General features: G+C 39.4%; 1 protein-coding gene across 1 annotated transcript; it reads right to left on the bottom strand.

Annotated features, from left to right (window-relative positions):
- Positions 1-3577: 3577 nt before the first annotated feature.
- Positions 3578-10991, bottom strand: CMTM8 (CKLF like MARVEL transmembrane domain containing 8; the record flags this gene model as incomplete). Its single annotated transcript, XM_010178159.1, has 3 exons — positions 3578-4126; positions 6419-6535; positions 10812-10991. Coding segments are annotated over 3 exons (381 nt in total), but the record flags the coding sequence as incomplete, so codon positions are not given.
- Between the last annotated feature and the right edge of the window lie 1725 nt (positions 10992-12716).

Raw genomic sequence — 12716 nt, 5'->3', positions numbered from 1 at the left:
AGGAGAAGCCGCCGGGGGTTTCCCCGCGGGGGAGGGGCCGCCGCACCCGCGCCGAGGAAGCGGGGCCCGGCCCAGGCCCCGGGCCCGGGAGCAGGATCCCCGCTCGGGCAGGCGGAGGGGCTTTGCCGGAGCGATCAAAGCCCCCTCGGCCTGTCAGTTCGCCGGCGGTGCTCTCGGAGGGGAGCAGCGGGGGTACAGCTGCTTCAACCGGCGGCTTCCCACACAACGGCTATTCTCACCAAAAACCCCCCAAACTTTACAATTCATCATCTCGTAGAAGAGAAAAATACATTTAATTGCATTAAATGGGCAGCGACAGGCAAAACGGCAATAACTGTCCAAATGTCTCAACGCCGTTGTTTGAATTAAATCATGCAGAGATACCAACAAAACTCAGCAAAGGAAGCTATATATTTCCTCAAGTTTAAAAATAACTTGTTTTGCTTTCTGACAAGTGAGGTAAGAGCAGGCCTCCAAGTTGGGCATATGCTGCTTTTATGCTCATTAGAGGAGTCACCCCATCTTCTGCTGCTGTGTCCTGCACTCAGGATGCACATTCTGTTCCTATTTAGCATTTAATAGCTCGGTCAGCAACTAAAATTGTCTTAGGAGGGAAGACAGGTAAGTCCAGATGATCTCCAACAGAAGGAAGGAGCTACTGTCACCAACATGAGCAAGACAGGGTTTGCCAGTGCAGGCAATGGTCTGTAATAGACGGAGCAGTACATAGTTTTGGGCTTCTATTAAGCCAGCTCGTAGTTGCAATACAAGATATTAACCATCCCACCACATTTAATCTCTTTTGATCAGATATCGAAGCTACAACATTGCCAATCTACACAGGAGTAAAATGCTAGATGCTTTCCACCCGTCTTTTCTTCTCCCTACAGTTCAAGTTCAGAAACATGCACATTTATAGGCTTTTTACAAGCTCTGTGGAGGAAGGTTCTAGTAACTAGGTACTTCCTTTTAAGAAATGTATTTTTCTTACCCACTGATTCAGCTTCTTTAGTTCTTCTTTTGAAAGTATGTGTATGACTGGGGCCCTGCTGATCTGAGTTCAGCCCAGTGAAATAGAGATACCTTTAAATTAATACAAGTAGAATAAGTCATATTTTCTGCTCAGAAATACAGGCATCTTCTGTAAACTACTGGCAAAAAGTCAGTCTAAAGCACTGCTGAATTTTAAGTTTTTATTACAGTTCTTATGCTATTTGCTTCATCTGGTTAAGTGTATCATGTATGATGACAGTAAGAGGTACTGACAACTCCTTAATAAAGGAAATTTGATGGCCGTAAGTTGACATCAAGCATCTTTATATTTGTGGGTGACTTAGATTTTTCAGAGACTGTTTGTCTGAAACAAGTTATTCGTAATGTCAAACACCTTCATTTTGCAAGTTGATTAGGATTTTGTTTGTTCTTCTAAATATCTGTATTAAGAATTTCAGTAGTGATTTCATCACTTACCAGTTGTTCTTTCAGTCTTACAAACCCAAAGCAATGCCTGCAGCCACAAATCTTGTTTTAATTGTTACATGATAAAACACAGGTAGCTTATCTTCCTTACCAATATTAGAATACACAAAGGCGTTAAGTCATAGTTTGCAAATCGGTATTTAAGACTAATGCACTGAAGAACCAGATAACCTTTTGGGTGCTTATGCCTTTCTTCAGGCCTGAAATGGGAGGAGCAAACCTTCAGAAGTAATTCTCAGCTTGTACCAATTCCTCAGATTTTAACTAGATATTCAGAACACTTAAAAAAACCAGACAGTTGGTACCTGGAGAACAACCGAGAAATAAGACAGATAAGAGCGAGCACAGGAAGTAAGATAATTATCTTTCTAAAAGGAAAGAGCAAGGCAGATAAGTTATGGTTTGTGAAAAAAAGCAAGGCCAAGCATAAAGCTAATTTCTGCCTAGTACGTATTTTTTAAAATTCAGACTTGGTAATTCAGCTCACAGATTTGCCTTTGGAAAACATTCCATACATCTTCCCTTGAGGATCAGCACTGAAGACTGAGAGAGGTGGTAGATACTTTGCCAGAATCATTCCTTATCTGGTGTCTGGTGTGGTTTTGTCCTTCATTAATGGGCTTATTCTGACATGTAACACATAGTGTCCATGAGTTTTTGTTAAACTGGATGAAATATATTGCTCCTTCTTACTGTCTCTATCCACAAATGTTGTCTGGGTTATGACCATTATGATAAAATCAAGAGGCATTTGTGCAAACATAGTCACCTTCTTTGGACTTAAAGACAGGTACATCAAATATCATTTAAGAAAGAATTTCTATTACTATGAAAGCATGAGAAAATCACTGATGAGATTTTAATTCTGGCTATATTTCTAGTCACATTTTATCAGTTGACATTTGAATCATTTTTATGCCTTTGATTTTTTTCCAGCAATGGACAAGAGCATATGGGATTTTAATGACATATTTTATCTGTGTAGATAAAATGCACAGCTGGTTGCCCTTCTTCCTTCTCACAACTGGATAATTTTAGCAAGCAGCAGCCAGCCTGACCTTTGTTGTACAGGCCAGATGCAATCTGCAGACAAATATAGGTTTTTAAATATCTTGGCTTCCCTTACACTGAAATCCTGTGACTCCAACAGATAATCAAGAACTAAACAATGTGATGGAGAACAGCATTAGCAGGCTGCTGATAAATCATTTTTGCTGCAGGGCACACACGTAAGTAAGCACACACCATTGAGTTACTGAGAGAAAGAAAGTTTTTTTTAAGCGACAAGATTTCTCTACTACCATATGTAATCATCCAACTAAGTTTCTGAAGACCAGAAGAGTCCAAATCTTCTTAATCCAGGAATAAAAGATTTACCAGTAGTTTTAAATGAGGAAGGGTTTAAATAATAGCACAAAACAATTACAATCTTACATTCTCCATGTAATTCCTGGAAAAAATTCCTGAGGTAATTTGTATTTGAAAGTCATTTTCAAAGGTGACTGTTTTGAAAGTCATACTCTTCTGTCATACTCCTGCTTAACTCAAATACATTTACATGTAAGTGTCAAATTAAAAACTTAATTTGTTAAACTAACAACTCACAGATGATGCCAGCAGCCAGGAAAAGAGGGAGGAAATTCTGTTTCTAGCACTGGCGTCTTGACAGTTCTTCTATGCATTTAATCTTTATATGATTTCATAGGAGTTAGATTTTAATTAGGACAGATTAATGGCCCAGTCTGAGGAGAAAAGAAGAAAACCCACGATCCCCTGAGAAACAAAACGTATTACCTCTAGTAGGTGTTTTGTGATATTCTCGGCAGGCTACACACGGAGCACTAAGGGGACTGTTGTCTAGACTTATGCCTTGGAGCCTGCTGGATTTGAGAAACCTGTTAAGATAAGATGTTTCAGGTGCAATGTTCCTCAGCAAGCTTCAGATCTACAGTAACAGGTTCCAAAAGCAAGCTCATGATTTTGAGAAGCTGTTAGAATATGCAAACTGACAGGATCATCAGAATTCTTAGCTGTAAATATTTTACTCTGAAAAAGGAATTAAAAAGGCAACCTTCTACTCCCAGTTTACAAACCACGCACAGTTGGGTCAATTATTTATTTAATTTTTAAGTTTTGGGTGCTTTTTTCCTGCACAATGTCACTTTTTATACATAATGATGAGACAGTATCAATCTTAATTTTGATTTGTAGCATTCAGTATCAAAAGCATACCTGTAACATTTTAAAAGTTACATTTACAAAATTGGCACATTGTCTAAGTAAGGTTTATTAAAGCTTTAAACATCTATACAATGTCTAGAAAAATACCATGTTAATTTTAAAAGAAACAGTATGAAATTTTATTTTACAGTACAAAGTCACTGTTAAGAGGTCTCTAGAGATGATATTGTATTATAAATAATAATTTTAATCTCAGCTTAAAATATGCTGTGTCAATTCTAACAGAAATGTTCAAAAAGACCTCATCCCTCTTCCAAGCTTTTGTCAAAAATGTATAATCCTCAAGATGTTTTATACTACAGAATTCATTTTAACAAAATATTTACTGCAAAGTTCGTGACCGCCAAGATATAAAGCTAAAATATGTATTTCCAGCGTAGCAGGAGGTAACCACGAAGGCAAAGAACTGTAGAGAGAAGGGGAAAAAATTATATTAGGAAAAAAAAATAAATATCTGAGAGCACTGTCATTTCCATGAAAAAAATAGCTATGGGATTTGGAAAAAGGAGAAATAGCAGCGTGACTAAAATGGCACTGGCACTCTTTCATCTCCTTCTACTTGTGTGGCCATTGCAGCCAACACTGTGTAAGCAAGCTTGTATTATACACAGAAATATGGGCCTAGAAGCAGAGAAAACATGGCATATTACAGATCCCACAGACTGGACACCCACCAATCCTCTACCTGCTGCTTTTAACACCCATTGCTGGTAAAAGCTGAGGGACAGTGTGACATGGGACAGTGTGAGCTCAAGCTAACGCTCCTGGCACTGCCTACAGCCCACCCATCTATACCTCACTATGGCACACAGGAGAAAACCTGGATTCAGATGCAGGCCCAGGCATGTCCTCAAACAGCAGTTACCAATTCCAGAGGTCCTCTACTGAATAAAGGGATTCCTCAGTGCAAATAACAGGGACAGCAACCACGCTGAGATACCACTGATTACAGAATAAGCCTTCCAGAGCAGGCTAGATTTATTTTATGTCTAAAGATTAAGAACTACAGAGTGTGTCAGTGGTGTTGCTTCTGCAGCCCTCGCAGCCTGTGCACACAGGAACCAAAGAACAGCTGGGAACTATTTCAGTTGTACTGATAAAGTCCAATTCAGTGCCAGTGGTTAAGTTCCTGTTAATCACTGCATGTTGTTCAAAATAGACAATGTTCAAAATGGTCTTATGATAAGACCAGAATGTTTTGTGCTGGTAACCGAACCAAATAAAGCTGACATTGCCAACAGGATTAACACCACTTTTCTCGGACATGAGTAGTGATAGGACAAGAGGAAATAAAAACAAGTTACAAGAAAGGAAATTTCAATTATATATTAGGGAGTGAGGGGAAAAAAAAAATCATAATGAGAGTAATAAAACATGGCAACAGGGGCCCAGAGGCACCATGGAATAGTCATCCTTGGGAATACTCAAAACTCAAGTGGACAAGGCTCTGGCAGCCTGCTGTGAGTTAGACCTGCTTTAAAGTTGGAGAGAGTTGAACCAGATGACCTCCAGAGGTCCTTTCCAGCCTAAAAATATTTGATGATTCTATCAATGTTTCTTGCTTATACACCATCATTGGCCTGGGTAGGCACTTCAGCTCTGAGAGCAGGGCACTATTAAGCATGCACACAGGCAGTAAATCTAAGACCTCCAACAGAGGGCTCTTGGTGAATCTTGTCTAATGTAAATTGAATCCGTGGCACCAAAAACTGTAGATGATGCTGTAAAATATTATTACAATAGAAAATTGTAGCATTCTTCTTGTAGCATAAGAAATTATTTCCTTATGAAATAAAAGCTCCATCTAAAATCTAACAGAGAATGACTGTTGGGGATGGATGATTTACTATATTCTCACAAACATTCATCCATGAAACCCTTAATGGGTTCAGAAAGCAAAAATCTACCTTTAATAGTTTATTTAGACAGTGCATTAGAAAAGCAGTATTAGAAGGTATTACAAGAGATTCCAAACATCCATGAGACACTGAGCATTCATGCATTTGGCATAAAGCCTGCATCAGCATAGAAGCTTATCTACAGCAAGCAAGTTCTTGTCAACAATAGTGGCTGAGTAACAGATCAATAGTTATGAACTGCCAAGAGGAGAAGACCCTCTCTCCTCCTGGCAGGGACAAGGGACATAGTTATCCAATTCCCAAGACAAAAACAGAACAGGTATTCGGGTCTCTGTGTTCATGGTGCTGTGTATATGGCTCAGCCCACAAAAAGCCGAATGCACCTTATCCACATGCATGCAAAGTCAGCTGAGTTAGTTTAAACTGCTTTTGAAGTTGTCCAAGTGCACTGAGGTGACCTGGTGCTCACCCAGTCTACTGTTTTGTCAGTAGACTGGGTGAGACTACAGTCTAGTCTGTTTTGTCTGCTCCAACGTGCAGGATATAACTTCTGCCAGAGAGCTAGTAATAAACAGGGGCATAGGGGGGGAAAGCAGCAGGATCTTAAAACACTGCAGCCTTTTCTGATGTCACTGTCATCTCCTGGTGGAATTTCTAGTCACTTCCAAAAAGTATGAACTAAAGACAGCTATCTATAGGTTTTGTGTGTGAACTTCTGTATCAGTCTGCAGCTTTTCAAAAACCCAGAACACACAGATTTCAACCCACACTTCCAGCAAGCCTTCTTTTGATATAACTTTATTGGACATAAAACTGATTTAAACAAAAAATGAACTCACTGAAGAAGCTGCCCAGCTGTTGTAATTGTGACTGTCCAGTTCTTTGGTAACTGAAGATGCATCTACAATGGCAGCAATGAGGTACAAAATGAAGGCACTTCCATTAAAACACAGACCCTGTTGAAAAAACAAACAATGGAAGTAACTAACATGCAAATGTATTTGTTACCATTTTCTATTCCAACATTACAGAACTCTCCTCTGAAATATAACATACACATGAAATGTACACAAGAAATGTGTACATCTTAACTGTTTTTACCTTCTTCCAAGTTTCTATCTGTAAGATTAAAATTGAACTGTTTATTTTGAAGATCCATAAACATTAAGGCACATTTTGGACAAACTGTTCTCTCCATCACACTAAACCCTGAAGAGTCTTAAAGGTGGTGTACTGTGATTTTCCACAAGTAAAAGACAGTTTGGTTATCAAAAATTAAGTGTTAGGCAGTAAGAATATGACTTATTCTATCTAAAAAAAAAAAAACCCAAAAAACCCCAACAAAAAACCAAAACAAAACTGCAATTTGTTTACATTTCTAATCTACACAAAGATGCACCATAGGAATCAGTAACTCCTGGCACATGAAGAATATTTATAAAGCTTAAAAAACTTTGTTTTCTCCACTTCTGTAATTTTTTCAGTCATATTCTTCTACCTTTCAGTACCTTTCCCTTCTGCCTGTTTTTGAGAGGAGAAAGAAACTGATAAAACCAAAGAGGAGAACAGTCTGAATGGACTACATGAGTCATCAAGACCTATCCATGGCAGATGCTGCATTTTCTCTTCCAAGGAGCAGAGTTAATGTCTCAGGGTACCTATATTCATTACTAAGAAAGAAGCAAAGCAGGTAACGTGGATCTCAAGTAACATTACAGGGAACAAACAAGAACAGTTTGTTTGAGTTTTGCATGTGAGAGAGAACAGGAAAGGAAGGGAGAACTGAAGTCTAAGAAGATGAAAGACAGATAAAAAGGTATGAGGTGTTTTTAAAAAGTACCTAATTTTAATACTTTGTCCTTTACTTACTCACTACTTGGTCATGCCTATAGGAAGTTCGTTCTTATTTAAAAAAAGCAGTCCCCCAAAACTCCACCCTGCTACTTGTCCAAGGCATATGAAATTGGCCATAAAATATACTTTTAGTTCACTGGTGCCATGTTTAAGTGGAATACCTGAGACGTGCTTTGCGCCTAGTTACAACTGCAGGAATTAGGAACTCAGTTTAAACAAGGTCCTAGTGTTGTACACACAAATATCATAACCCTTAACTCTGTTGCTCCAGGTGCCTCTAAATGTTGCCATACTGGTGCAGCTCCAACTTCTTAACTTCCATGGTGTGACCCAATGGATGCTAGGAATATATGCCAACTATTCACTATTTAATTCACTAGTCACCAGCTCTGGCAGAATCTAAGAAAAGGCCTGCATGAAGAGAAGTTCAGAAGGCAGCGACAGCAGCTGTATCCACATCAGCAATTCCCTCAGTGCACCAAAGTATGGATCAACAGCTTGAAGTGGTTGGTATGGAGCTCCTCACATCCATCTCCAGGACATTTGGCTCTGTCAGAGTTTACTTCAGACTTGGTGGAGTCTGGCTCACTGCCACACGCTCCTGTGACACACAAGGTTCAAAACTTTCTGAAGAGAAGCCATTCCCCAAACACCTGCTTTCTGAGCTGCGGGCCCCTCCAGAAAGCAGCATCCTGTGCTGTCATCTGTCAACATGTCAGTATTCAGCTCATCGCTGCCTACATGAGACCTCCCGTGCAAAAAGCCTTCTTGCAGTTTTCAGAGCAGGCTGAAGGGCAGGCACATCCTCCTGTGGTTCCCAAGTCCTTGCAACTTCAGGGCATTTGGAAAAGAGCCACTTACTGACTTTTCTGCAGGAAACCATGCACAGCGCCTCAGCACCCAGATGGAGTCCAAGGCTGGGCACTTGAGGTTTGATTCATATACCCAGAAATGAGTGGGGTTTATCTCACCTGCATCAGTTGATCTAATAAAAGGTTACTATCTCTATCCACAGATCTCACCTCGTTTGTCTTACCTGGGCATTACAGTAATAAAATATCAAACTGTCAATTTTAGGATAAGATGCCAACAATTGGCAGGTTCAGGTAAACTTCTATAAAGCACTGATTTTCAAACTTCAAATTTGATTGCCTAAAGTATTTGTTGTTATTTTTAGACTTCCCGTTCCAAAAAGACTCAATTATCCTGGAAAGTTACAAATCCCTGCAATATCTTGTCATGTAGAAAAGAAAAAAAAGCACATAATTTTTGAGAAGTGCTGCTCTGGGAAATAACAGTGTTGGGGAAGATGGAATGCAATGCAAGCTGATTGGGCCTTTACTGCCAATATATTACTCAAACCAAATGGTTCATGCTAAATTACCATCTGCTTCTTAAATTCAAATTTACCAGATTTTACAAGCTTCCATTGATTGTTTTAGCAAAGAACTTGCACTATAAAGGAGAGTCAGTTTTGAAGCACATCCTTTGGGTTAATCTGCAGTAAAAGTAACTGCATCTTAAGCAATTTGGTAATGTGCTTAACCTGCAAAAAGTGGATTTATGACAGAGAAGTCCAGATGTAAATTTTGGATTATTGTACCACATACAATAGGCACAGTTTGAGCTAACTGTCGCCTAAGGAGGCGGAGCAGTAACTAGCAGAGACTGAAATCAGGATACTTCAGAAAACAGGGGAAGATGGGCGTAAGCTCACTCAAAAATGCGTGTGTCATACTCTCCTGAATGAAGACATTAACAACATCGCTCTGAATAGAGACTCAACACTCCTCTTGGCCAGCCAGGAGTGGCAGAGGTCCAATTCAAAGGCTGTCCCCAACAGCTCTTTTAATACTTTAGAGCAAAACAAGCTGGAATGCAAGCATCTTTTCTTTATTTTGCATTTATTTTCTCTTCATCTCACCCTTTACTATAAAATGAGACTACCTTTTGGACCTATTTTTATGTGATCTTTTCTACAATATGTTTAGAACTTGGAGCAAGAAGTACACCCGATATGAAGCAGAAACAAATCAAATACTCCAGCTTCTCTGCCACATAGATCAGGGGCAACTCGTTTATGTGCAGCTGATGCCTGATAATAATGTTAAACTGATGAAAAAGGGTTAATGACTAAAGCTGTATCCAAACAGATACAAAGATGCTTTCCCTTTCAATGTACTTTACTTACATCTAATGCAATGGGGGAAAAAAAATCCACACCTTTAAATGTACCCAGACACATTACTGCTGTAATTGAAATAATCCAACATTTCTATAGCAGTGTTATAGCCTTAATGGTAATTGCTGGTCATGAAACCTGAAAAGAGAGAAGCTATCTGAACATAATCCTGGTTGTTCTTATTAGTAATTGCTATAGCTGACTATTTATTACAGCAGCAAATGGGAAGACAAAACGAAAAGAGTATTCAATTTTAGTCATGTACACAGTATAGCTGATAACAAGCTGTTTGCAACACAGAAGTCAAATGTATTTTTTCACAAAAATAACAGAAATCTAATAAAGAATCTTTAGCTGGAAAAAAAAAAAAAGAACTGTCTCAGAGAAATGCAAAGCTAAAATTTATTGGATGGGTCACAAATAGCCAGTTGGCTGAGATAACAATGACTTTTAGGATCTGTTACCCTGAACACTATCCTGTTCTGAAAATCATGTTAAAATATACTGTTGAGAGGTACAGCTAGCCAGGTTTGTTCAAACCACAAAAACTGGATCTGAATTTTAAGTGCCTGTGAAATTTTTCTGTAATTACATTAGCTGTTTATCTGATTTGCATTAAGTCTTGAGCTAAAAGCAGAGGATTACATGGCATCTATTTTACATATATATAACACTCATTTTCAGCACCATTTTCACAGTAGGCTGTATATGGATTGTCAGACTGCTGCTACCTCTGATCCACCTTTGCTTTTACTTTAGCAGAGGAAGACTCGTGTTTTAAGAGCCAAGGTCCTGCTTCCAATTCATTGTGTTGATTCAAGTAGGGGATTCTGCTGTTTAAGCCATATGGCCAGGTCTGTTAGCTCAGAGGCAGCAACAGGCTCATTCTTCATGGGATGTAATCACTACAGGGAGAAAAAGAGGCCACTGTGCACACATATGAGTCACATGTACATTATTAAAAATCAAGTCACTATGTCAACCACTGAACAAGTAAAACATCATAGGAAAAGTGTTTTAAAAGTGTCTGGGTAGCATGAAGGTTAAACACTGCAGGCAGGCAGACACACAGTAATTAGGGAAAAATCTCCAAAAAGCACAAGTACAATTGGTTAACTACACCCACAGAATGCATCAATATTTCGCTCCCTTCATAACCCAGCAAACCTGAAACAACAAAGTATGGGTGTATTTACCACTGTGGTCCATGGCACCTGCGGGATCCTGGTGTAGGTCATTGTCATGTAGATGATGAGAAAGAAGACGGTGAGAACCCAGTAAAACACAGCTACAAACATCACCCAGCCGAAGGCGGGATATAGAAAGTATTCTGTTCCAGCAATCAGGGTCCACACCAGCAGCCCCAATACCTGCAAAAGTTATGGAGAAGAAAGAAAACTGTTACACAGTCTCAGACCTCATACATTTGTTCTAGGTCAAGGAATGACACCACTGCCATTCCCATAACCATTTGATGAGCTGAGCTGGGATGCTACACTGACAGAATACTAATCTAACAGAAAATAAGAACGTATAAAACTGGTTTAGCTGTGGCAGGATGTCACGAAGTGAAAGGCAGAATGAGGCATCTCAGTGTTGACTGAGCTCACCTTTAGCTATTATGGAGCCATACCTGCAGTAGTTTTCCAGCTAGTTCTCAAAAGGATTGCTTATTACAGCCTACTAGCTTAGGCACATGAGGGTAAATACTACTACTCTGCAGTCAGCCAAGTCACATCACAAACAGAAGCCTGTGAAGGACCACTGGGATCTTCAGGTCCCATCTGCCACAGTCACAGGTAACTGAGTGGCTGAGGTCTAGTTCAAAATGCTCCACTAAAACACCTGCTCTGTGGACTGGCAGGCATCACAGACACAAAACTCCTAGGACCTTACAATAAAGGTAGTAGGACAGTAAAATATCAACAGCCACCACCACTGTAACACGCTGCTGGACCGCAGTAGGTCAGGCTGGGAATGTCATTATATTCCACGGTTCTTAAAACATTTCCCATGTGACCTGACCCTAAGCAGTAGACAAGAACTCACACTCAAGCAAAGCCCTCAAGCAAACCAGTCTGGGGAAAAAAAAAAAAACTCCCTCCTGATCCTGAATCTGGCCATCTGTTCACATCTAAGACATGAAAGAATACATGAACCAGAGATTTGAACATACTCTCTCCAGTTTTCTCTAATGTTAGGTGATCTCCAATGCATTAAGGGGGAAGAGGAGCAAACAAAACAGGAGCCAAGTCATATGCCACAGGAAAAGAGGTTGTGTGTTTTGCAAGTTGTCCAGCAATAAGAAAAATCTTAATTATAAAAAGAAAGAGGTATTTTACACCTTAAAAAAGAAACAAACAAAACCCACAAAAACAAACCACACCACACACACTTTACTGGAGTCAGATATGGGAACTAAAATTCTTATATTTGAAACAAGGTTCATCTCTTTCTGCTCTCTGGACTATGGTGAAACTGCCTAGCAGTGACAAATGGAAGGAAGACAAAATCAAAGCAAATAGCAACAAACTTAATTTAAAAGACAACAGCCATAGCAGGATAATCTAAAGAACCTTGCACCTCAATATTCTGTCTCCAGCAGTGGTTAATAACAGATGTCTGAAGAAATCTATTAAGAATAGACAATGCAACAGTAGTATTTCATTGGACTACCTTCCTCAGCTCTCAGGAATGTGCAGTGGAGGGACGTCCTGAGCCTATGGTGGTACCTTTGTAATCAATAGACCCTGACAGAAGATGATGGTTTTTCTATAGCTTCGTTTGCACAAGATCTAACCCTCTTCCCATGCAAGTTGTTGGCCATGGTCCCATCTACTTTTCTTTTGCAGAATCGAACGTGTAAACATTAATGATAAATATCTAAGCATTATATACAAGACATAACTACACTGTTAAACAAAAGTTTATTGTAATTGCTCCCCCTAACATTCAGCAGCTACCTCATATCTGTTTATTTTGTCTTCAGTTCATCCTCCAAATTGCTACCCAACTTTATTTGGGTAGCTCTCAATTTGCTGTCTTTTGTGTTCACAGTATATTCCTGTATGTTATTTGTACATTCATCCACATCCACACTA

The sequence above is a fragment of the Antrostomus carolinensis genome, unplaced genomic scaffold (genome assembly GCF_000700745.2).
Source record: "Antrostomus carolinensis isolate BGI_N321 unplaced genomic scaffold, ASM70074v2 scaffold3551, whole genome shotgun sequence".
Lineage (NCBI taxonomy): Eukaryota > Metazoa > Chordata > Aves > Caprimulgiformes > Caprimulgidae > Antrostomus > Antrostomus carolinensis.
The sequence above is the reverse complement of the archived record's forward strand: the minus strand, read 5'-3'. Positions and strand labels throughout refer to the sequence as shown.